General features: G+C 48.4%; 7 protein-coding genes across 11 annotated transcripts; 2 read left to right on the top strand and 5 right to left on the bottom strand.

Annotated features, from left to right (window-relative positions):
• Positions 1 to 265: 265 nt before the first annotated feature.
• Positions 266 to 1,625, bottom strand: LOC108048590 (protein phosphatase 1 regulatory subunit 15A). The gene is made up of 2 exons (XM_017129359.2): positions 1,386 to 1,625; positions 266 to 1,324 (listed from the first exon to the last, which is right to left on the bottom strand). The coding sequence occupies exons 1-2, from the start codon at positions 1,615 to 1,617 to the stop codon at positions 492 to 494; spliced, it is 1,065 nt and encodes a 354-aa protein (XP_016984848.1). The 5' UTR covers positions 1,618 to 1,625; the 3' UTR covers positions 266 to 491.
• LOC123037735 lies at positions 1,610 to 2,459 on the bottom strand. The gene is made up of 2 exons (XM_044459769.1): positions 1,786 to 2,459; positions 1,610 to 1,713 (listed from the first exon to the last, which is right to left on the bottom strand). The coding sequence occupies exons 1-2, from the start codon at positions 2,149 to 2,151 to the stop codon at positions 1,696 to 1,698; spliced, it is 384 nt and encodes a 127-aa protein (XP_044315704.1). The 5' UTR covers positions 2,152 to 2,459; the 3' UTR covers positions 1,610 to 1,695.
• Positions 2,460 to 3,327: 868 nt separating this feature from the next.
• LOC108048589 (mesoderm induction early response protein 1) lies at positions 3,328 to 5,596 on the bottom strand. Its single transcript, XM_017129358.2, has 3 exons — positions 4,818 to 5,596; positions 4,156 to 4,751; positions 3,328 to 4,086 (listed from the first exon to the last, which is right to left on the bottom strand). Exons 1-3 carry the CDS (start codon positions 5,554 to 5,556, stop codon positions 3,646 to 3,648), a joined length of 1,776 nt encoding a protein of 591 aa, XP_016984847.2. The 5' UTR covers positions 5,557 to 5,596; the 3' UTR covers positions 3,328 to 3,645.
• A 373-nt stretch (positions 5,597 to 5,969) lies between these two features.
• On the bottom strand, positions 5,970 to 9,155 carry LOC108048587 (DNA replication licensing factor MCM4). The gene is made up of 7 exons (XM_017129356.2): positions 8,964 to 9,155; positions 8,589 to 8,902; positions 7,601 to 8,529; positions 7,167 to 7,538; positions 6,740 to 7,106; positions 6,214 to 6,666; positions 5,970 to 6,158 (listed from the first exon to the last, which is right to left on the bottom strand). The coding sequence occupies exons 1-7, from the start codon at positions 9,034 to 9,036 to the stop codon at positions 6,063 to 6,065; spliced, it is 2,604 nt and encodes an 867-aa protein (XP_016984845.1). The 5' UTR covers positions 9,037 to 9,155; the 3' UTR covers positions 5,970 to 6,062.
• A 282-nt stretch (positions 9,156 to 9,437) lies between these two features.
• On the top strand, positions 9,438 to 17,168 carry LOC108048584 (unconventional myosin-Vb). 5 transcript variants are annotated; one of them, XM_017129347.2, is made up of 18 exons: positions 9,438 to 9,783; positions 10,157 to 10,970; positions 11,034 to 11,272; positions 11,347 to 11,835; positions 11,892 to 11,985; positions 12,054 to 12,280; positions 12,429 to 12,452; positions 12,875 to 12,988; positions 13,052 to 13,938; positions 14,000 to 14,526; positions 14,589 to 14,724; positions 14,864 to 14,961; positions 15,053 to 15,233; positions 15,293 to 15,805; positions 15,871 to 16,002; positions 16,059 to 16,587; positions 16,645 to 16,869; positions 16,929 to 17,168. In XM_017129347.2, exons 1-18 carry the CDS (start codon positions 9,754 to 9,756, stop codon positions 17,070 to 17,072), a joined length of 5,403 nt encoding a protein of 1,800 aa, XP_016984836.2. In that variant the 5' UTR covers positions 9,438 to 9,753; the 3' UTR covers positions 17,073 to 17,168. The 5 variants fall into 5 exon arrangements, with proteins under 5 accessions (XP_016984836.2, XP_016984837.2, XP_016984838.2 ...); XM_017129348.2 differs by lacking the exon at positions 12,429 to 12,452; XM_017129349.2 differs by lacking the exons at positions 14,864 to 14,961; positions 15,293 to 15,805; positions 15,871 to 16,002; ... (1 more) ...; positions 16,645 to 16,869; positions 16,929 to 17,168 and having other exon boundaries at positions 15,053 to 15,208.
• Positions 17,169 to 17,766: 598 nt separating this feature from the next.
• LOC108048585 (elongation factor Tu) lies at positions 17,767 to 19,449 on the bottom strand. The gene is made up of 3 exons (XM_017129352.2): positions 18,903 to 19,449; positions 18,080 to 18,845; positions 17,767 to 18,018 (listed from the first exon to the last, which is right to left on the bottom strand). Exons 1-3 carry the CDS (start codon positions 19,305 to 19,307, stop codon positions 17,819 to 17,821), a joined length of 1,371 nt encoding a protein of 456 aa, XP_016984841.1. The 5' UTR covers positions 19,308 to 19,449; the 3' UTR covers positions 17,767 to 17,818.
• Positions 19,450 to 19,851: 402 nt separating this feature from the next.
• LOC108048588 (WD repeat-containing protein CG11141) lies at positions 19,852 to 22,876 on the top strand. Its single transcript, XM_017129357.2, has 4 exons — positions 19,852 to 20,180; positions 20,260 to 20,544; positions 20,606 to 21,690; positions 21,938 to 22,876. The coding sequence occupies exons 1-4, from the start codon at positions 19,962 to 19,964 to the stop codon at positions 22,470 to 22,472; spliced, it is 2,124 nt and encodes a 707-aa protein (XP_016984846.2). The 5' UTR covers positions 19,852 to 19,961; the 3' UTR covers positions 22,473 to 22,876.
• The last annotated feature ends 107 nt before the right edge of the window (positions 22,877 to 22,983 follow it).

Here is a 22,983-nt window from a genome sequence, read left to right as displayed (position 1 = left end):
GTTAATTCAACCGAAAGAAAAATGTTTAAAATGGCGTATTTTTTGACCGTGCAAAGGAGATTCCCCCTTAAGGAACTTGTTTTGCACTGACAAAAATTTCGAGCCGCCTCGAGCTTGAAAAATTCGATTGCATGAGCCGTGGCCGTGGATAATTGGGAAATCGAACTGCGGGCGGCGCGCAGGGGCTGCGCAGGTAAAACGCGCAGGTGCGCCGGAACGCAGATACAGGTAAAAAAAGCGGCTATCCTGAATAAGAGACTACAAATTACACTGGCGTGATCGTCTATTTGAAACGTACGAATGTAAGTATTGTAATGTAATATGGTATGCATGAAAGTGTGTTTGTATAAAGGAAGGCAGGCTGGAATACTGATTACATGCTACGTATGTAGGCAGATTCACAGAGTTAGTCAGTCGCGTTCTTATAATACTGTAAGCTAGGCTTATAAAGTACATTTCCCACATTCGCCCGGGAATCCGGATTGGTATGGTCAGCCGAACTCCAGTTCCTCGATTAGCACGTTTTGGAGCTTCTGGCGCACCCGCAGCCGGCGACGGTTGTCCAATCTCTGCAGGAAAGGCATCAGACTAAGCAGAAACATGCGATCTGCCTCGTCCTGAAGATCGCCACCTGTGGGATCCGTATTGGTGGCTGCATCCGTGCTTATGTACTTGAAGGGCAGATCGGAGGAGGGGGACTGGGAGTTGGAAAAAACCTTGGCCTCCGGCTCACTCTTTAGGCTGGAGCTGTGGCTGGTGTTGTTACTCTTGGCCTTGGTAACCTCCTGCTCCATTTCTTCATCATCGTCTAGCACTTCTATGGTGTATACCCCGGGGTTTGTGGTCTCCGCCCGTTTTCCCCGCTCCTCATCAAGGTTCTCCGAGGCAGCATCCTCATCGAAGTCATCATCATCCTCTTCCTCCTCATCCTCCGCCTGATTTGGCTCTATCTTGAATCGTTTGCTGTCCGGCGGATGGCACTCGCGATCCTCGAAGAACGAACTAATGTCCGAGAAGCTAGGCTGATGCAGCTCCGAGTCGTAGCTATCGCTGATCTCGCAAATGGGCTCCGTTGCCACAATGGGCATTGCGTCGTACTTGCCCGGTACCAAAACGTTATTATTCTCTGTCCAGTGTCCAGGTGGATGTTTTTTGCTGCTGCTCCGCGTCTGCCGCATGATATTCTCATGAACGGCGGGCTCCATGAACCTCATGTCGTTATAGAAGCGCCACGACGAGGGCGTTTCATTGGACAGGTTATTGCGGATGTACACCTTGCGAAAGTTGTCCCTCAGGTGGCCCCACTTGATGCGGCAGATGTCGGCTGCAGAGGGGTACTGTTTTAGAGGGGTTCATACCAATACAGAAAACAGACATATAGTTACCTGGCAGATTCACATCCTGACCCACCTCGAACCAAACGGGCGTGATGTCGCTACGCTTCTGGCCATTGGCATTGTTGCGCAGCCACAGCATGGGTCGTCGGGAGACGGCGGCAATCAGCCGCTTCACCGTTTCGATGGGTAGCTTTGCGGTATTGGTGAAGGCGAAGGAGGCCGAGGCAGAGGCGGAGGCGACGGAGGCCGCCGACGATGACGCATTGTAGGCCAGCTCCATGTCCAGATCCGAGTTGCCAATATCCAATCCCGATACCCAATTCCAGTTCCGATTTTCCCGGCAAGCGACTCGCGCAGCTCAAGCGCTCAGCCAGCACTGAAAATACGAAAAATACGGGCACCATGAAGTGTACGGCCCAACCAGCACAGCAACAACCAGTTTACGTGCCTTTTGGCGGTGCCGAGAGAGAATCGTGGAAAGAGCGGACGGAGACGGTGGCGGAGGCAGAGGCAGAGGCTGAGAAGACGGGAAGGAGAAGGAGAGAGGCTTGAGCAACAGGCTTTGCCACGAACCGAAGACCATGAAGAAGAAGAAGAGAAACAGGCGAGGCAGCAGAACAACAACTGAACCGCCTGGCAATATTATCCGGATGTTAAGCTTCCGCTGGTCGCAACTCGCTGTGTCGTATTTGCGCTTTTTACGGTTGTTAACTTCGCCGTTGTGGGCCCGCCGTAACGAATCCAATATGCTCTGCCACAGAAAGAGGTTATAGCATTCTAGACGTCCGTCCAGAGACTTGAGCGGACATGTCATTCTCTCTCAGGGAAAAGTATCCTAAGTGATCTTTCTACCCTGCCCCGCTTAGCCCCCAACACAGATCCTTTTTCCAGGTTACCCTGCCGCAAAGGCTGGAAACTCATAGTGTAGCGTATAGAGCGCGGTGTAGCGCACTTTGTTTATTTTTATCAAAACTGGATTTTACTACGGTCGGCTGGCTGGGCTGCTTGGAAATGGAAATGGAGCTGGAGTGAACGTACAAAATTCACGCCACGCCAGTGGAGCCAGTACATACATACACATACATACATATACGAGGGTGAGTGGGAACAAAAGCTCCAGCTGGAACGATCGTGAGCCTGGAACCGAAGACTGTATCCGTTGTCTGTATGTATGTACATACATACGTAGTAAATATATATGTATCTCTACTTTGCACGTTTCGGTTTGGGTCTCCTCTTCTTGAGACTGCGAAAATGCAAGTGAAGCAAACACGACAATTGGCGACCGGGGTTATTTATCAGATCTGTAGCTTTGCGGTTGGGTTTCAGCTTGACATTTGATCCTCGCCGCAATTCAACACATTCATATTTTCACACACACGCAGAGATATGTACATACTTGGACGGACAGCTGGCCAATAAGTGGGAATCCAACACCGTAATTGGCCATTTTCAAGAACGTTTCGTGAAGAAAACTAGGGAAAAAGATACATATGTACATACTGACGTACGGACCGGTTCTTTGTTTTCAATCCGGTTAAGTTATAAGGAATACGGTGCTTGTACATTGCATATTTTCTCATTAAAAATTCGTTTGTTATAAGCCATGTCGAATACAAACAATACTTTAGGGGCTTACAAATTTTCTGCTCTGCTCCCTTATCCATAATGTTTTAGCTTTCAAATAATATTTCAACTTGGAGGTTTGCACACAAACTCACCGGTGTATCTGCAATGCTTTGGTGGATTAGTCATTAGTTTTTTTCCAAAATAAATTACGGAGCTTCTTTGACGTAAGTACCGGTAACAGAACCTACAAAATCTTGCAAGCTCTATTGAGTACATATGTACATATGTATATTGGTATAAAATAAAAAAGTTATTAAAATGGCAATTTCAAAGAGTTAAATTTGCATTGCTCTTTTCCAGATGCCGAGATTATTTTTTAAAAAACGGGAAAATATTTTGAATTGGAAAACACCACCGAAAATTGACTTCAAAGATATACATATTACATTTATTGACATTCAACGAAACTTAAGGATTGAGCGAAAATATATTTTATATATAAGCGATAAGTACTTGGTTCCAGAATCGCACACTTAACAATAGAAAAATTCTTTACGGGGTATGAGAGATTTCGATTTAAGAATCTGGAATATATATGTTTAGACATATGGTATATACTACACGTACAGTATGCATATTTATAGTGAGTGGAAATGGTAATGAAGCCGCCCTGGTAATACTTCGCCTGGCCCAACCGAATCGAAAGCGCCTGCGCTCGGTGGTGATGATGGAGTTTTGTTTACACAGAGGCCAGGTTGGGTTCCTCTTCGACATGGTTATCCTCGTCTTCCAGGGGCGTAGAGGCAGATGCGCCCCGCTTGCGACTTCCTCCAGGCGCATTTCCCGCCGCCTGACTACCAGTCATTATGGAATAACTCTTCGATGCAGGCTTTCGCGGACTGGCGACGGTATCTTTCTCCAGGGTGGACATGTCCCCATTGCTGTGACCATTGCTGCTGTGCGGGGAACAGCTGCCATTGCTGTTGGCTGCCATACTCCCGGTCCCAATCGCAGCCCCAGCGCCATTTCCATTACCACTTCCATTACCGGCACCCGCCTCGTTGATGAAGACGTCCATGTGATCGATGGTGTCGTTTAAAGCAAAGCTCTGATCCCGGCGCTCGCTCTTCTTCCACAGGTAGTAGAAATGGACCAGCTCACGCATGGTTCTGGTGCGCACCTGAAAGAGCCCAACGAGCCCACAGATTACTCGCTAGGGGCGATCGGCGGGCGATGGACGATCCTTTACCTGGTTCTGACGTATCTGATAGAAGTCCTTGCCGAACCTCTGGATGCCCTCCTCGAACTTCAGGCACTCGTCCTCGGACCAGCTGCTCATAGTGTCGCTGAGGGGCAGGACGTTCATGCGCTTGCGCCGCAGCGCCTCCTTGAAGTCGTAGCCACATTGGACGAGCAGATGGAGCGCCTGTTCGTTGTCCTTCACCACTAAGTCCTGATCGCCGGTGGCACTGGATACAGGGGGAGCCTTGGGAGGGGTGACAGGAACAGGAGTTGGAGCCGGTGGTTCGGCTGTATCACCTGTAGCTGCAGCTTCCTCGCCTGCCGCACCTTCTGCCCCGCTTTCCGGTGCAACTATGGTTCTCGTTTCCTGGATCTTGGCCAAATATTCTTCCACCTCACGCTCGCTGACTTGGCTGGGCTCCCATATCAACTGATCCTCGTTCTCGTAGGGCAATATGTCGCCATATTGCGAGAGGCCCTCAGGAATCTCAGCCTGATAGTCGTGGCCCACCATTATTATCTTTCGGGCATCGTCCAGCTCGGGCTCGCTTTCTTCCTCCTCTTCGGCTTCCACTTCATCAAAGAGCGTCTGAAGTGGAGTGACTATAAAAGGGTTACATAAATAAACAATTAGTTTTAGTTTCTGTTACCGTCTGGTTTTAAGCCTACATCTTTCGGTCTCCTCACTGCAGGTGGTTGGCAGATCGGCAAAGGATTCATCTGGATAGAGGTCAAGCAAGTGGGAGCGATGCTGCTTCTTGGGGCCTTCAGACGGTGGTGCTTCCTCTGTGTCGATGGACGAGGCTTCTCCTCCTTCCAGTGGAGATGCCTGCTTGTCCGGCATCTCATTTTCTTCTTCCTGCTCGACACTTTCATTGGGCTTTTCCAGTTGCGATGCGCTGCTCGAAGTGGAGGTGGACACATGTGCAATCTCCGTGTCCAGTTCCTGGTACTGGCGCTTGGTGGCATGACGAGCACGTCGGGACCTGCTACTGCCGGATCGATTGGAGCTACTGACCGCCGGCGAAGCAGCCGTGCCGCCATACTTGGCCATCAGCTCCTCGATGGGCATCTCGCTCTCTTCGCGCAGCGTAGCTATCTCGTCCTCGGCGCTATGCGCCTCCATATCCGCCAGAGCCTCCTCCTCGTTAAGCGTGGCCTCGTCGTCAAAATCGTTGACCATCATGTCGATGGTGGGTTCAAAGGTGGTATCCACCACGGACGAGGACGGCGACATGGGCGGCTGGACGCTAGTGCTGGTGTTGTCCGAGCTGGTGGCCGGCGACTTTCGGCGCTGTCGCTTGGTGGGCGTCACGGCCAGGTCGCTGTTAGCCAGGCTGCCGGAGTCCGCTGACGCCTCGGAGGCGCTGTGCTGGGAGTGCTCCGACGATTTCCCGAACTCCATCATTTTCCGTACACACAGTGTGGCAGCGGCCAGAGCGCCAAAATATCTGCAATTGCCTGGCGCAAATTCACTAAAAATGACCCTACAATTGGGATATTCACTGTGTCAAGGGTATTCCTAAACTGTTGACTTTCGTTCATCTGCATATTTTGTAAGGGTTAAGATAGCTCCATTCTGATGACACCAAATTTTGTTTTATTAAACATAGAATTACCAATATTTAACAAATTTTTTGTATATTCGCGTGTAGTCCATATTAAAAGTCATAAAATTCGTTAGCACATTTTTCACATATAATTAAGAATTTTGTATATCTAAACGATATAGCGTCAAAAATAAGATGCAAATTCTCATAATTGTTTAGTAAAAACTTATTAAATTTCTCTTGAAAAAAGGTATTACTCAAACTCAGTTTGTTATTATTGGACATTTCTTTTTATTGAAAAACATTTTTGCTCTTAAGAATAGGAATGAATGAGTTAATGATCCCAGATGAGATAAGTATAAATTTAACAAATACGAATGGTGTTTTTGCCCATGACAACAATGGCTCCTTCATCTTGAACCTCCTTTAGAGCATCCTCAAACTGCTCTCGTGTGATCATCTAAAATAAATAATACATTGAATAATTATTCACTAACTGATAGATAAATACTTACAATTTGTGAACCCTCCTTTATATCGTTAAACAGTTTCTGGTAGGGAACTGTGAGAACCTTGCCCTTCTTTTTGAGGTTCTCCTTGATAGCCGCCACTAGATCAGCCCGCTTCTTGCGGGCGGCTGTGGATAGGCCGGTGGTTAGGATGCCCACATCGATCTTGCCGGACAGCGGATCCGTGGCCGATTGCTTGAGAGCCTCGCGATGGAGTCGCCAAGCCTCCTCCACGTCTAATAATTCCACTTCGTTGCTGAGCCGCACTTTGGCGTGAGCCTCCGACAGACGAATAAGGCTCTCCAGCTGGCGGGGGTAGGCAGAGATCTGACCACGGCCGGCGCCCACCTTGCGCATGTCCACATATGCCTGGATTAGTCGCTGCTGCGCCTCATCCGAAAGCGTGGGCGAGAGATGTTCGCGGGCATAAGCGATATAGTCGCGCAGAACGCTCATATCCTGCAAAAATATATTTAAAAATAATCGTTTAATAGGCAACTTTAATAATAAATTAAGACAAAATGCTACTTACAAACATGGTATCCTCCTCCTCGTGCCGGGTCACATAGTAGAGGGAGACCAAATGACTTGCCAGACGCTTGTCAAAGATCTCATCTTGGGGATCTAGGACTAAAAAGATCAAATCGAAACGGGAGAGCAGGGTGTGGGGAAGCTGCACATTATCAATGATGTTCTTGCGCTTGTTCCACTGCGACTCGGCAGGATTGGCGGCAGCGAGGATTGAGGTCCTTGCGTTAAGCTGACAGATGATTCCCGCCTTGGCAATACTCAGCGTTTGCTGCTCCATCACCTCGTGGAGGACGCTACGGGTCGAGTCGTTCATCTTGTCGAACTCGTCAATGCAACAAACACCATTGTCGGCCAAAACCAGAGCACCTCTGAAAATAATAAACCTTGTAGGATACAATTTTAATCTTAAAGCGTGATTTAAGACTCACGTTTGCAGGACCAGCTGGCGTGTCTCCGGATCCTTAGTGACATAGGCAGTCAAACCCACTGCCGAAGAACCGCGACCAGATGTGTACTGTGATCTTGGCACCAAATTGAAGACGTATTGCAGCATCTGGGACTTGGAGGTACCCGGATCACCGCACAGCAGCAGGTGAATCTCCGATCTAAAGTTTTGACGGCCAAGAGTTGCGTGCTTCTTCTTGGTGCCGCCAAAAAGCTGCAGCAATATGCCCTTCTTGATGTCGTCGTTCTCGTAGATTGATGGTGCAATGGCCCTGGCAAGGCGGTCATAGATGTCTGGTTTCTTGGCCAGCAACTGTAACAGCTCAACGCGTTCAGGCGGGAAGATGTGATCCTTGCTAAAAAGGTATTTAGTATGAGGAAATGCTTTTCTAGTCAAAAATAGCCCACAAAAGCTTACCCCTCCTCCTCCTCGTAAAGCCGCTTGTTGTCCACCTTGCGGAAGTGAACCACATCGACGTGGGTCTTGTACACGCTCTTCACGGAGGATGAGATGCCACCGCTCTTGAGAGGAGTGGCCCGGTAGATACCCGTGACTGTAACACGATCACCTGGCTGTACCTTGTCCACCAAATCGTTGTGGGCATACAGCAGCACATTGTGCGGAGTCTGGCCGGCAGCCATGTCATCCGGTGACTCCTGCAGCTTGACGAGTTGCTTGTCTGTGAACTCGGATCGGTTGTGGATCAGGCGGAAGCAATGGTTCGTGTTGCAGTTGGTGCACAGCGTGGGCTGGTTGATGCGACCGCGGTCCACCTCGATAGTAGTGCTGAAGGAGCAGATGTTACAACTGAAGAAGGCTTCGCGCATCTCGGGAATAACGTTCGACGAACGGATGACCATGCCGCTTATGCTGATTAGCTGGTCCATGTCCTCGGGATTTAAGGAGCGCATGTTGCGTGTCTTGTCTGCGTTAAAGGGACGCACTTGGATCTGGTGCTCCAGCAGGGCGGCTGGATAACGCTCAAAAAACATCTCGTTGATAGCCATGTCGAAGCCAGGAATAACCTCCTGCGGATAGCAGATCAACTGGCGGTACAAATCCTGATCGAAGGTCTTCAGATGGGAACAATTGAGATTCAGATAGGGCTCTTCCAAAGTGTGTATCTCCTCCAGCTTTTGCAGATACAACGGCTGATTTACATCGATGTTCTCAGAGATCTCATCCTGCTCGGCGCTAGGGTCAATGAAGCGCATTATGAACGACTTAAACTTGGACTTGCACTGGCTGACAACGACATTGGTGCCCCAGACAACAAGCTGCGGTGCCTGTGAGGATTCAGAGACGGGATCGGTAGTCTCAGAGCCCTTCTCTGGAATGGGTTCCAGCTTCAAAAGAAGAGCGAGTGAGTTAAAGTTCTGGGGAAGAAGTTCAGGCTTCCACTTACCCCGGATCCCCCGCCAATGGCCACTTGGCGGATGCGCTTGTCCGTTCGGATATCAGGACGTGCCCGCAACGGAGTGCCTCTTATTCCGGAGCGTGGGGTCCGTATGGATCCCATCGAACTGGGCGTTCCATAGTTGAGCGGAGAACTCAGATCGATCTCGCTCATGTTGGCTCCCAATCCTCGAGCCGGACTGGTTGCCGGCAAACTGATGTTCCCTGGCGAAGTGGGCGGCAGACTGATGTTGTCCGAGGGTCGAACTCCGGCCCTGCCGGGTCCCATGCGCATAGGCGTCTCCACATCCTGCGTAACAATGCCTGCAACAAAAAAGAAGTTTGGATTCCAAAAAAAAACACTTATTTACACGCAAATATTTACCTCTGGTGGGCGTGCGGGCTCCCTGTTTGGGCGTGGCAGCTCCGACACTGGGCGAACGAGCGGGACTTGACATATCCGTACTGCTGTATATTTATTTAATCTGTCCTGGACGAAAACTGGAGCTGTTGTGACCAAAATTCGGACGATGCCTCGCTGGTGTCGCAGCTCAAGTAGAAATTCGCGGGAAAATGCCAATTCAAGTGCTGGAAAAGATCGCTCGGTGAGTAAAAAAGTGTTGCAAAACACGCTGCAGGGCATTGCGCGCCAAATGTTTAGGAGTTCCTCGGGGGTTTATTAGGAGTTAATAAAGTTTGTCTTTTATTATATGGTACTTTTTAAAGTGACCCAAAGTTGTTACAATTTCATTTTATGCTAATTAACCAGCTTTTTTAACTTGGCCCAAACTTCACGCCCTTTGGCAACCCTGCCCTTTTGGCAACAACAAAATATCAGTCAGTCAGTCAGTCGGTGACAGAGACGGAAGTTTGTTTGTTTTTCTCACACTTTGGAGTAGGGGTCCTGAAATTACCAATGAATTTGTAAATTTTGTAAATTTCCATAACTAATTTTAACCACTTTGGATTGCAAATTTTAAGTAACCACACAAAAAGTCAGCAAAAATGGTCATTTAAAAAGGCTGCCAGGGCCTGGAAAAAAACACCAAAACATAAAAGGGAATAAAGCTAACGGGATTTATGAGCACAACTCGCACTAATATTAACGCGGAGTAGGAAGAAGAGAAGGAAAAGAAGCAGGCAGAGGAAGAGGAGGATTAGGAGCAAGTGGAACGATGTCGAGCGAGGAGATGCTATATGCGCAGGTAATACACAGTATAATATATTGATGCCCCACAAGTGCATCGTGGCAGATTGCGGCGGTGTCGGTGTCGTCTGCAAATGGTGCCAATATAAAATTGCACCCATAACGTGATTTCCCCTGGTCAAAGTGTGTGTGTGTGTGTCTGTGGGCCATTTTCCAGTTCTTGGCCCTGATTTGTTCCCATGGCAGGTGATTAGCCATTGATGACTGCATCGCAGCCCCCGAAAATGCTTGGTTGTGAATCACAAGTGTCTTATCAGCACGGGAATTGCTTGTGTGATAAGCTTTGTTGGTGACACTTGGGGCCGTCTCTGGAGGCGATTGGGGTAAATTTCTGGTCACGACTTCTACTAATCGCCTCCGTCACTTTCTAGGGCGCCAAGATCTGGGTGCCCCATGCGGAGCAAGTGTGGGAGAGTGCCACCCTGGAAGAGAGCTACCGCAAGGGCGCCGGATTTCTAAAGATCTGCACCGAATCGGGAAGCCTCAAGGAGGTCAAGCTGAAGGCCGATGGCAGCGACCTACCACCGCTGCGCAATCCGGCCATTCTGGTGGGACAGAACGACCTGACCACTTTGTCCTACCTGCATGAGCCGGGGGTGTTGTACAATCTGCGCGTCCGCTTCTGCGAGCGCCAGATTATCTACACCTACTGCGGCATCATCCTGGTGGCCATCAATCCATACGCGGAGATGCCGCTTTACGGACCGAGCATCATCCGGGCGTATCGAGGACACGCAATGGGCGATCTGGAGCCGCACATTTTTGCCCTGGCGGAGGAGGCGTACACGAAACTGGAGCGAGAAAACTGCAACCTGAGCATCATCGTCAGTGGGGAGTCGGGTGCGGGCAAAACTGTGTCGGCCAAGTACGCCATGAGGTACTTCGCCGCCGTCGGAGGTTCCGAGTCTGAGACCCAGGTCGAGCGCAAGGTGCTGGCATCTTCACCGATCATGGAGGCCTTTGGCAATGCCAAGACGACCCGGAATGACAACAGCTCTCGTTTCGGCAAATTCACTAAGCTGCTGTTCCGCAACCAGATGGGAGTGATGTACCTGCAGGGGGCTACCATGCATACCTACTTGCTCGAAAAATCCCGCGTGGTGTACCAGGCGCAGGGCGAGCGCAACTACCACATATTCTACCAGTTGTGCGCGGCGCGAGCAAAGTACCCGGAGTTGGTGCTGGGTGAGTCGAAGAATCCTTTTCTATTTTAGCCCAGTACGTAATTGCATATTTCCTTTATAATAGATCACCAGGACAAGTTCGAGTTTCTTAACATGGGCGGCGCTCCGGACATCGAACGGGTTTCAGATGCAGACCAGTTCAACGAAACCGTACAGGCCATGACAGTGTTAGGCTTCTCTATTCAGCAGATAGCGGACATCGTGAAGATTCTGGCGGGTATACTCCATTTGGGCAACATTCAGGTGTCCAAGAAATTTAACGAAGGAAGCGAGGAGGAGGACACTGATTCCTGCGAGATTTTCGTAAGCTATTCATTTTTAATACCGATTGTCATTCCATTTTTATGCTCTTTAATTAAAATGTGTCTATACTTTAGCATAACGACATCCACCTGCAGATCACCGGCGATCTGCTGCGGGTGAGAGCCGAGGATCTGCGTCGGTGGCTTTTGATGCGTAAGATAGAGTCGGTCAATGAATATGTGCTGATACCGAACAGCATTGAGGCGGCGCAGGCGGCGCGAGACGCCCTTGCCAAGCACATCTACGCCAAACTATTCCAGTATATCGTCGGTGTGCTGAACAAAAGCCTCAACAACGGTAGCAAGCAGTGCAGCTTCATTGGCGTCCTCGATATCTACGGCTTCGAAACGTTTGAGGTGAACTCGTTCGAACAGTTTTGCATTAACTATGCGAATGAAAAGCTCCAGCAGCAGTTCAACCAGCATGTCTTTAAGTTGGAGCAGGAGGAGTACCTTAAGGAGGGCATCACCTGGACAATGATTGACTTCTACGACAATCAGCCCTGCATTGATCTAATTGAATCTCGACTGGGAGTGCTTGACCTTCTTGATGAGGAGTGTAGAGTAAGATTGGATTTCACCTTATTTTAATATATATCCATAATGGTGCGAATATACAGATGCCCAAGGGTTCCGACGAAAGCTGGGCTGGCAAGCTCATAGGGAAATGCAGTAAATTTCCTCATTTCGAGAAGCCACGCTTTGGTACCACAAGTAAGTGAATCACTGATATTTTTCCAAATTATTTCCCAACTAATAATTCTTTTGATTTTATGTTTGAGGCTTCTTCATTAAACATTTCTCGGACACCGTCGAATATGACGTGAACGGATTCTTGGAAAAGAATCGTGACACTGTCTCGAAGGAATTAACTCAAGTGCTAGGCGAGTCTAATATGTCCCTGGTCAAGCAGGTGATGACCCTCGAGGAGATTGACACCTTAAGCGTTGATACCGCCAAATCGTCCACATTGGGCGGTCGTGTTGTGATCAGTGCTGGCCGCAAACAGGTTTGTTACTACCCGAATCCAGCATGGAGCTCAGTAATCAAACTGCTTTGTACACTTGTCCATTTGTAATCGTTGTCTTTACTGCTATTTGTATTTTCCATACGCTTGTCGTTCGCTCACCGCCAACGTCCTTCGGAATGCCCAACAGCAAGGGAAAGACACACGTCGAAGAGTTAGTTACCAACTTATTTCAATTTACCAAAAAATGACTAACCCAAAGACATATGATTAATTTTCATCAGTCAACCTCATTTTTAATCCTCTTAACATTGTCACACAAATTCAAAGTTAATAATAGAGTATACGTTTATTAGAAATATTTATCTGATAAATATATTGGAGTGTTTTTTTTTGAGATTTTAATTATATAAAAGATAAGTTTAATTTTTTTAGACTTTATATAAAAAAAATTCATTCGCTAAAAAATTCATAATTGTATAAGTAAAATTAAGTATAAGAAAATTAATATTTCATAAATTAATTTACATGTTGAAGCCGAAACTTTGGTATAATTCGTTTAAGATCTTTCAATTATTACGTGTTTGTCCAAATTGACGAGTCGCTCTATTAATCCTGACTTTTACTTATTATAAGGTTGTACCGTCCAAGCAGCATAGGAAAACTGTGGGATCCCAGTTTCAGGAGAGTTTGGCCTCGCTAATATCCACGTTACATGCCACAACACCGCACTATGTGCGATGCATAAAGGTGAGGACTTAGACTAAGATATACAATATAAAATACATTTTAAAATTTATTTATTTCGCGCAGCCCAACGATGACAAGATTGCCTTTAAGTGGGAGACGGCCAAAATCATCCAGCAGCTGAGAGCCTGCGGAGTACTGGAAACAGTGCGCATCTCCGCTGCGGGATTCCCTTCAAGATGGCTTTATCCTGACTTCTATATGCGTTATCAGCTGCTGGTTTTCCGCTCAAAGCTCGACAAAAACGACATGAAGCAGTCGTGCCGCAACATTGTGATGAAGTGGATCCAGGACGAGGACAAGTACCGGTTCGGAAACACGCAGATCTTCTTCCGCGCCGGCCAGGTGGCCTTCCTTGAACAGGTGCGGGCCAATCTGCGCAAGAAGTATATCACCATTGTGCAATCGGTGGTGCGGCGATTCATCTACAGGCGCCGGTTCCTACGCCTCCAATCGGTGATCAGTGGGATCCAGCAGCATTCGCGAGGCTTTCTCGCTCGCCAACGATTCCAAAAGATGCGAGAGGCTCGGGCGGGGCTGATTCTGTCGAAGTACGCTAAAGGTTGGTTATGTCGTCGTCGTTTCTTGCGCCTGCGCCACTCAATTTCCGGCATTCAGACATATGCTCGCGGCATGATGGCCCGTAGCAAGTTCTATGCAATGCGCGATCACTTTCGGGCTGTTCAGATCCAGCGGTTTGTGCGTGGAGTCCTGGCGCGGCGAGCTTACCAAAAGCGGCGGCGCAACATCATCATTTGCCAGTCGGCGATTCGAAGGTTTTTGGCCCGCCGTAAGTTCAAGCGCATGAAGGCAGAGGCCAAGACGATCTCGCACATGGAGAACAAGTACATGGGACTGGAAAACAAGATTATCTCTATGCAGCAACGCATCGACGAGCTGAACCGCGACAACAGCAACCTGAAGCACAAGACCAGCGAGATCAGCGTATTGAAGTCTGTATTCGGTGTTCTAAGTGTTATAATGTCAAAAATTAAATTCTTTATTCCTTTGCAGAATGAAGCTAGAGCTAAAAAAGACTTTGGAGGGCGAGTTTAAGAACGTCAAGGCCGCCTGCCAGGACAAGGATAAGCTGATCGAAGCACTCAACAAGCAGCTGGAAGCGGAGCGGGATGAGAAGATGCAATTGCTTGAGGAGAACGGCCATGCGCAGGAGGATTGGCTTAGCCAGAAGCAGACGTGGCGCCTAGAGAACGAGGAACTGCGCCGTCAGATTGACGAGATAATTGAAATGGCAAAGAATGCAGAGGTCAGCCAGCGCACCCAGGAGGACCGGATGATGGCCGAGATCGACAACAGGGAGCTCAACGAGGCCTACCAGCGAGCGATCAAGGACAAGGAGGTGATCGAGAATGAGAACTACACGCTAAAGGAGGAGCTCAGTCGGCTCACAGCCGGCAATTTCAGTTTGCATGGGCGCAAGGCTAGCAACGCTTCCAGCCAAAACGAGGATGATGTGGGTTACGCCTCGGCCAAGAACACCTTGGACATCAACCGGCCGCCGGATCTGCTAAGCAAGAATTGTAAGACCACTATTTATAAACAAATTTATGAAGCGAATATTATTATATTTTGACCCGTTTAGATGCGTACAACGACTCCACCAGTCTGGTGGTAAAGCTGCGAGCCATACTCGAAGAGGAAAAGCAGAAGCACAAGAACTTACAGGAGCAGTACAACAAGTTGGCAAGCCGCCACAAGCCCACCGAGGATTCATTCCGGTAAGTAAATAGGGCACCACAAAACTGAGCGTACACAGTCATATGCTCCTACCCACTACAACTCCAACTAAATCTTAAACAAAACTGCATTTGTCTACATCTATGTATTATTGCCGCACACTGCTCACCAAACACACAGCGTCTCCGAGCTTGAGGTAGAGAACGAGAAACTGCGCAGCGAGTACGATCAGCTGCGAACGAGCATTAAACACGGTGTTGAGATCAACGAGCTCAATGGTAACCGCCCACGCACACCGTGCGACCCACGGAGTTGTCCTACTGACCCACATCCATTTCTCCCTCCTCCTCCCACTCTGTGCCATTTCAGCCCAGCATGCCGCCTTGCAGGAAGAGGTCCGTAGGCGCCGCGAGGAGTGTATCCAGTTGAAGGCGGTCCTGCTGCAGCAGAGCCAGTCCATGAGATCTCTCGAACCAGAGAGTCTGCAGTTGCGGGGCAACGACGTCAACGAGTTGATGGAGGCCTTCCATTCCCAGAAGCTTATCAATCGGTGGGTGAAAGTCAAAAATAATATCTGCAGAGCTAATTCTTTTCTTCTCTCATCTTCAGTCAACTCGAGTCCGAGCTTAAGGCCATCACGGAGGAGCACAACAGCAAGCTCGTGGAGATGACACAGGAGATTGAAAGGTTGAACAACGAAAAAGATGAGCTGCAGACGGTGATCTTCGAGAGCATCGATGAATTTGAGGAAGCCAATGTCGATACCCTTAAGCAGAACGATCGGTATCTGCGCAGGGAACTGCAAAAGGCTGTAGCCCAGTTCCTGCTCGTGCAGGAGGAACTCAAGCTGGCGCACGCCAAGCTGAAGGCTTATCGGCAGGATGGCGGCCAGCTGGAGCACAAGCTGGAGGAGGAGATGAGCCGTAATAAGGCCAACGGCACGTCCAGCGACGTGGGCGCAAATGTGACCAAGCAAAAGTCTCAAAATCCGCAGGGTCTCATGAAGTTCCACAGCAGCGATCTAGACAAGATCTTGCAGCGTCTGCTAAGCGCTTTGACTCCACGCACTGTGGTGGGTCTTCTGCCTGGTTTCCCAGCCTATCTTATCTTTATGTGCATTCGGTGAGTTATTGCCTTGGCAATGAATAATGGAACACTTTGTTAAAACAACATTTTTTCCATTTAAGTTACACCGATCTCACCAACGCGGATGATGATGTGCGTGAGTTGCTGAGTAAGTTTGTGATACAGATCAAGAAAATGCACCGCACGCCGCATCCGATTGAAAACCGTGTCATTTGGCTCGTCAACTCTATCACGTAAGTCATAGAACATTTTTTGAACTCAAGGATTTAATGATTGCTTTACCCCTTAGACTGCTGAATCTTCTCAAGCAATACGGCGATGTGGAGGAGTACGTGAAATTCAACACTGAGAAACAGAATCAGCAGCAGCTGAAGAATTTCAATCTGTTCGAGTACCGTCGCGTAATTCTTGACCTGATAGTAAATCTGTACCAGGCGCTGATAATGCAGATTCAGGGTTTGTTGGACCCCAAAATAGTGCCGGCAATCCTCAACAACGATGAGATTCAGCGCGGGCGGCAGGCGCATGGGATGCGTAGTCGTGCCACGTCGATTGGAGCCTCCTCTTCGCCAGAACACGGAGGTGGTCCGGCCTGGAAGCAGTTGATTGGGCAGCTAGAGCACTTCTACAAGCAGTTCCAGCACTTTGGCCTGGACAACTGCTATGCGGAGCAGATATTCCATCAGCTGCTTTACTTTGTGTGCGCCGTGGCCCTTAATTGTCTGATGCTGAGGGGCGACATTTGCATGTGGGAGACAGGCATGATAATCCGCTATAATATCGGCTGCATTGAGGATTGGGTGCGCAGCAAAAAGATGGTAGGTTCAATTGGTTTTAAACAAAGTTTATAGACTAACTTATTTTAAATCTTGCAGTCGAACGATGTGCTGGCACCTTTGGCGCCCTTAAATCAAGTCTCCCAACTGCTGCAATCCCGGAAAAGTGAGCAGGATGTTCAGACCATCTGCGATCTGTGCACTTCGCTGAGCACGGCCCAGGTCCTGAAGGTGATGAAGTCCTATAAGCTGGATGACTACGAGAGTGAAATAACTAACGTTTTTCTGGAGAAACTAACCAAGGAACTCAATGCCCGACAAATGGTAAGCTTAATCAACTATTTAAATATTAATTTCCTATATATTGCGATTTTTACTTTCAGCAAAAGAGCAATAGTGACGAATTTACCATCGACCAGAAGTTTATACAGCCTTTCAAAGTGGTCTTTAGGTATAGCGACATCAAGCTGGAGGATATCGATCTGCCTTCGCATCTCAACCTGGACGAGTTTCTCACAAAGATTTAAGCGTCGTGGGATATTTTATCGAGATTCGTTGCCATTTGGGATGACATGACACCGTTTTTCTTTTTGTGTATTATACGAGTATAACGATTGTAGAAATTAATAATGTTCTTACTTTTAGAGAATCTATTAGATAATGAAACGATGCTTAGCAGTTTTGCCGAAATGTAGTAGTTCCTGTTTAGTTTAAATTGCCCACCAGTTTCCATTCCATATGTATCCAATCATTCCAACTATTTAATGGCATCCATTCCAAGTTGCCAAGTTTAGTTTTTGTTGTACGAACTATTTGTAGCAAAAATAATGGAAGGTTATGAACCAACCTTTAAATGTGAAAAGCAAAAAGTGCCGGGAGTGAGACTCCGACGATTAAAAGAGCATTCCTTGCCTAAACCTTGTACCTTAGAACATATTTATACAATGAATGTACTTAACCAGGCGATTTGTGGCCTTAAAGTAAAGCTTGTTACACCGAAACTGCAGATGATAGACTAAGACTCATAGAGAACACCGTAACATTTTTGTTGTATTTCATCTATTTATGTATTCTAATTTTCCGTGTAGTTTGTAACTTGTTATTTGTGTTCTCAGCCATGGCAGAAGACTATGAACAGATAAGCAACCATAAAATACGTTGGCATTTGTTTGAAACATCCCAAGCAATTTACCTAAACATATAAATATATTAAAAAAGAAGTACGCGTAATAAAAAGCAATTTATGAATTTGTACAAATAGAATTCCGAGTCGTTAACAATCCACCAGCGCTTTTGACAGCTTGTTTTTGGGCAGGTCTAGGGAGGGCAGTCGCTGCGTTACCATTCCGGTGGCCACTGTGGCTCCATTCTCGCGAATCGTAAAAGCCTGACCAGGCGTCATGACCATTTTCCGCAGCAGGGTGACGCGCACCTGGCCATGCTCACCTGGCATCAGCATTGCCTCACTGGGAACTGGAATCGAATGAGAATATTTTAAAATCTTAATTATATATGAATTTATCTAACCTCTTACCTATATCAATACGTGCAGGAACATTCCACGTCTGGCTAAAAAGCTGCTGAATATACTTGGAGAGCATGGGCTTGACACGACCGCCCTCGGCCCGGGATAGCAAGTACATTGAACCCTCGAAGTGGTTAGAAATATCCTCGGAACTCGCCGCACATAGGAGCATTCCTCGTTCTACCGCAGATATTTTGATGCCTCGCAGCAGCGCGCCCACATTCTCTCCGGCCTGCGCTTGGGGTACGCTTTTCCGGAAGATCTGGATGTCGCTGATGGACGTCTTCAGGTTTTGATTAAAACCCAGTAGATCGGCATCCGCGTTCCGAGGAATGGTACCCCTTTTTATGGTGCCCACGACCACTGTTCCTCTTCCTGGAACCGTAAAAGCATTGTCGATGGGTAGAATAAATGGGGCTTTAACATCGCGCTGAGGGGTTGGTATGTAGGAATCGCATTGCTCCAATAGCTTCTCAATCGAAGGGACGCCAAACTCCGACTTATCCTCGCGAAGAGCCAGCAAGGCCGAGCCACAAATCACTGGGCTATTTACGCCATCAAACCCAAAATCGCTTAACATCTCTCGCATCTCAATTTCCACCAGTTCGAGGACCTCCTGATCCACCAGATCGGCTTTGTTTATGAAGACAATAATTCGCTGAATGCCAACCTGTTTGGCCAGCAGCAGGTGCTCGCGCGTCTGCGGCATCTGGCCGTCGGTGGCGGCCACTACGAGGATGGCGCCATCCATTTGGGAGGCTCCCGAGATCATGTTCTGCATTACACAAGGAAAGTGGTGTTAATAGATGGAATACATATTAGGCATTGTTACCTTTATGTAGTCCGCATGACCAGGGCAGTCCGTGTGGGCATATGTCCGCTCCGTGGTGGCGTAGCCAATGTGGCAGGCATTTATGGTTATGCCGCGCGCCTTCTCCTCGGGCGCTCGATCAATCTGGTCATAGGACAGGTACTCCGCTAGACCCTTCTGCGACTGTATCTTAGTTATGGCAGCGGTCAGTGTCGTCTTGCCGTGGTCCACGTGACCGATGGTGCCTACATTGCAGTGCGGTAACTCTCGCAGGGCGGTGACTGGATTCTTATCCGCACTGGTGGCCAGCAGACGTGCTCCACTCCACCGGCTTTGCTTAACGCCGGCGCCGCGCAGTGCCTGGCTGATCCGGTGCAGGAACACTGCGTCACATTGACGCCACAACTTTGGAAGCAATCCGCTCATAGCTTCCCTCGAAATCCTTAATCGGAGTGCAGAGCACGTAACACAGCACGCACCGTGAAAAACCAAAACAAGAACAGCTGTTCCGCCAGTGTTACACAGCGCAAAAATCAGTTGGAATTTTGATAAGGTTTGGAAAATTTACTTATTAGAATTTTATTTATTTTTTGTAAATAAAGTGTTCAAAGATAGAGCAAACTTTGAGCTGAACGAAGGTTTTCCCCAAATGTTAAAGAACTTTTACAGAAATAAGGATAACGAGGACGTGGTCAGATCGGTGTACAATTTAATCAAAATAAAGTTACAAGCCGCAGGTATAAATTTCATTGATAACGTAGTCCTAAACGCATTTGAATTATGTTTTTAAACACATATACTTCTATAATTAAAAATAACCGAAATAGGTAATCAATAATGCCACAAGTTAATAAACTGATTCGCTTTTCAAATGACCCGCTCATCAGGGCTGTCCACTTTTAAAAATCGAACGGGCGTTGCCAGTTGTCAGCAAATAACAATCAGTTTGGGGTGTATTTTTGTTGTTTGTTGAGTTGAGCCGGAGAGCAGAAAAGAGAGAGAGAACACAACAAATTGTGGAATCGGAATCCCTAAATCCCGAAATCCCCGTCCTGAGGCGCAATTTCCCGCAGCAAGGACATGGCCAGCAGCAAGGAGTTGTGCTCCATCCGGGAGTGGGCGCCACTGACGGAGGTCATCGACCACATTCCGGCTCGGCTGCAGCGCGGTTTCTTTCCGGCGAATCTCAACCTGACCTGCGTGGACGCCACCGAGGAGTTCCTGGCCGTGGGCAGCGACGCGGGCATCGTGTTCTGGTACAACCGCCACACGGGCGAGATGCAGAAGCTCAAGGCGGAGGTAAGCGGTGACTCATTCTCGTTAGCGGGAAGTGCGTGTGGTTCCCCCATTAAGTCAGCCTCACCCTTTCCCCATCCAGGTGGCCACTCGCATTACGTGCGTGCGGATTGTCAACTCCGTGGAGTTCATGGTGGCGGCTGGGTGCGCCAACGGGCAGGTGAGCATCTTCCAGATACAGAAGGAGCTGCCACGGGACCTCGACTTGGTGGCCCCCTGCACCCGTAGTCGGCCCATCGAGCGCTACACCATTCGGGATCTGCACAAGTGCGTGGTCAGCTGCTGCGAGTGGTCCAAGAACGGCATGAAGCTCTACTCCGGCGATCGTCAGGGAGTCGTGGTGCTTACGGAGTTCGACTACCAGGCGGTGAGCATTTATCCCTCCTTTTCAATCCGAGTATAAGCTAATTGTATTCCCCACACAACAGCACCTCAGCAAGTCCGTGGAGATCTTGAGCGAGGCCTATGAAATCGTGCAGCTCAGCGTGCAGCAGAGCCACCTACTAGTAGCCACTCTTTACCGCTGCATCGTGTGCCAGCTCGACGTCCATACTGCGCAGTGGAACATCACCCAGGTGGGCAAGAAGGATCGCAAGCAGCTCATCGACTGTGGCGCCGTCTTTCTCAAGAAACAGTCTGCAAATAAGCCACAACTCGTCTGCGGTCGACCTGGCTTACGTTTCTGGGTGGCCGACTCTGAGGGCAATGTGTCCAAGACGGTGCTCTTCAGGGATGCCGTACTGCGCAGCCCCACCTGGGAGATACCCATCCTGAATCCTAAGCAGCGCCCTGAGCCCACCAGCAGTCAACCTCCGGCTTCAGCTGGGGATTCTGGAATGCAGGACGGCGAAGTGGGACACGTGGCCAGCAGCAACTTTAGGCAGCTGTACCTGTATGATAGTCATGACTCGCTGCTGGTTACACACGACGATGCCACCTTGTACATACTTAACTTAGATCGACTCAAAGTGGAGGCCGTGGCGCGTGGATTCCGAAAAATTCTCGATTTCTGTGTCTGTGGCAAAGAGATCTTCGTGCTGGAGGGAGAACGTACATTGCTGCGCCTGGCTCCGCTGCCCGAGCCACCGAATAAGACCGTCAAGGTGATCTTCAATCCTCTGATGCCGCCTCCTGTTCCGGTTCTGGGATCCTCGCACTACTCGCGGCTGGAGTCACCGTTGGAGCTGCAGGCGGAGCCCGTGCTGCAGAGAGCCGAAGAGTGTTTCGAGCAGTCGCCGGTGGAGCAGCTAGACCTCAATGTGCCGATTGAACTGGCCGTGGAGTCGCCTTTGGCTCACCAGAACCGCCGTTTGGAAATCTTCAGTCGCATCGGTCAAATGGACTTCGAGCAGTCCATCGTCCACACCACCCGAAAGACATCGGTGGGCAAACCGCCAGTGTCAAGCGACAGTGGCTCGGGGATTGTTGAGATTGGTCAAGAGACCCATGAGCTTCGGTTACCGCTCACCAATGCCGCCACACTAATGGAGGCCAGCTACTGTCAGTTGGAAAAGTAAGCATACCAATCAAAGCTTTCGAATTATTTTATCAGCCGAAAACCGTCTCATAAGTTATTCATGATTCGAAGTAATTCCCTCACTTAAAAAATTATTAGATAATTTATGACATCTATAAAATGTTGTAAGTCTAAAACAGTTGTTTTTAATTGTAGGTCTAGATTACACATTACCTTCATTATTATTCTTTAAATTGTGTCTGCCTGTTTGCCATATTGTTAATGCAATTTTTACTTATCTTAGCAATGGCTTGGCCTCTCCGCTGGACATGAAGGCGGCCTTTCTCCAGCTTCTGCCCGATGCTTTAAGTCCCACTACTCTGCAGAAGACTGTTGCGGAAAAGGCCAAGACACTGGCTGCCGAACTGGATCTACCCGAGGTGCATCTGGCCCCGCCATCTGAAGAGGATCTGCATGCTGCCCAGGCGCTGGCACCCCAACTAAGCGAATCGCTGATCAGGTGTTATCCCACGCACCTCGAAGAGGCCAGTGTCCAAACGACCTCTCCGGAAAAGTCACTTAAGAGAGCAGACCTTTATCTTGCGGGTCAGCCAGTGGATGGGATTAGGGCAGTAGCTCCCTCGAAGCCCAAAATGGCTCCGCTTAAGTTCGTCAAGAGCCAGCCAAGGCCGCAGCTGACTTTGGAGAAAGATGGAGATGAGGAGGAGTATTCAAGCTTCCTGCCCGACTTTCGCCGAGCTGGGGACCCACTGAGCAAGGAAACACCAGCTACCAGTGACTCAAACACCTCCAGCGAGTGGGAATTCCTGGACAACTAGTTCAGTATTAGAAATAAGTGCATACTCTCATTTGCTCTCATTTTGATTTTCCGCACCTTTTTTTTCGTTTGTCTTCGTTTTCTTCGAAGAAGTGTTGTGCTTATCATATTGTGATCACCGTGATTTACTCCCTATTTTAAGTTAATCTAACACAATTGTACATAATTTTAAGACGTAGGCGAAAGGCATTTCCTGAAAAAACACGAATCTGTATTTGAAGTTCGAAAGACACCAAACCATTCCTTGAAACCCAAAAATTCTAGAGTAGTTAGCACCATAGAATCGAAACCGATTTATCATTGTACTATATGTTTATTTAGATATTCGAATGCTTTAAGTATTTGCTACCTAAGTTCAAGGTCGCTTTACATCCACAAAATACAATTATTTTATACAAGTGCAAACAATTTGTTTGAAGGGTATCCCCCTCAGCAGGAAATGGATACGGACTGATACCGACTATTTGGTTTTTGCCTTTTCTGAAACTACATGCCAGACTTGAGCTGCCGAT

The sequence above is a fragment of the Drosophila rhopaloa genome, unplaced genomic scaffold (genome assembly GCF_018152115.1).
Source record: "Drosophila rhopaloa isolate 14029-0021.01 unplaced genomic scaffold, ASM1815211v1 contig_115, whole genome shotgun sequence".
Lineage (NCBI taxonomy): Eukaryota > Metazoa > Arthropoda > Insecta > Diptera > Drosophilidae > Drosophila > Drosophila rhopaloa.
The sequence above is the reverse complement of the archived record's forward strand: the minus strand, read 5'-3'. Positions and strand labels throughout refer to the sequence as shown.

Excerpts from the sequence above, each read along its gene's own strand:
- LOC108048585 (XM_017129352.2), bottom strand. The coding sequence starts at position 19,307 with ATGAGCGGATTGCTTCCAAAGTTGTGGCGTCAATGTGACGCAGTGTTC. Across the intron at positions 18,846-18,902 it reads GTCATGCGGACTACATAAAG|AACATGATCTCGGGAGCCTC; the intron begins GTAACAATGCCT and ends TGTGTAATGCAG. Across the intron at positions 18,019-18,079 it reads TCCTGCACGTATTGATATAG|TTCCCAGTGAGGCAATGCTG; the intron begins GTAAGAGGTTAG and ends ATTCGATTCCAG.
- LOC108048588 (XM_017129357.2), top strand. The coding sequence starts at position 19,962 with ATGGCCAGCAGCAAGGAGTTGTGCTCCATCCGGGAGTGGGCGCCACTG. Across the intron at positions 20,545-20,605 it reads CGGAGTTCGACTACCAGGCG|CACCTCAGCAAGTCCGTGGA; the intron begins GTGAGCATTTAT and ends CCCACACAACAG. Across the intron at positions 21,691-21,937 it reads AGCTACTGTCAGTTGGAAAA|CAATGGCTTGGCCTCTCCGC; the intron begins GTAAGCATACCA and ends TACTTATCTTAG.
- LOC108048589 (XM_017129358.2), bottom strand. The coding sequence starts at position 5,556 with ATGATGGAGTTCGGGAAATCGTCGGAGCACTCCCAGCACAGCGCCTCC. Across the intron at positions 4,752-4,817 it reads CAGTGAGGAGACCGAAAGAT|TCACTCCACTTCAGACGCTC; the intron begins GTAGGCTTAAAA and ends ACCCTTTTATAG. Across the intron at positions 4,087-4,155 it reads ATCAGATACGTCAGAACCAG|GTGCGCACCAGAACCATGCG; the intron begins GTAAAGGATCGT and ends GGGCTCTTTCAG.
- LOC108048584 (XM_017129347.2), top strand. The coding sequence starts at position 9,754 with ATGTCGAGCGAGGAGATGCTATATGCGCAG. Across the intron at positions 9,784-10,156 it reads AGGAGATGCTATATGCGCAG|GGCGCCAAGATCTGGGTGCC; the intron begins GTAATACACAGT and ends GTCACTTTCTAG. Across the intron at positions 15,234-15,292 it reads TCCCAGAAGCTTATCAATCG|TCAACTCGAGTCCGAGCTTA; the intron begins GTGGGTGAAAGT and ends TCTCATCTTCAG.
- LOC108048587 (XM_017129356.2), bottom strand. The coding sequence starts at position 9,036 with ATGTCAAGTCCCGCTCGTTCGCCCAGTGTCGGAGCTGCCACGCCCAAA. Across the intron at positions 8,530-8,588 it reads CCATTGGCGGGGGATCCGGG|CTGGAACCCATTCCAGAGAA; the intron begins GTAAGTGGAAGC and ends CTTCTTTTGAAG. Across the intron at positions 6,159-6,213 it reads TAAAGGAGGGTTCACAAATT|ATGATCACACGAGAGCAGTT; the intron begins GTAAGTATTTAT and ends TATTTATTTTAG.
- LOC108048590 (XM_017129359.2), bottom strand. The coding sequence starts at position 1,617 with ATGGAGCTGGCCTACAATGCGTCATCGTCGGCGGCCTCCGTCGCCTCC. Across the intron at positions 1,325-1,385 it reads TCAGGATGTGAATCTGCCAG|CCGACATCTGCCGCATCAAG; the intron begins GTAACTATATGT and ends ACCCCTCTGCAG.
- LOC123037735 (XM_044459769.1), bottom strand. The coding sequence starts at position 2,151 with ATGACATGTCCGCTCAAGTCTCTGGACGGACGTCTAGAATGCTATAAC.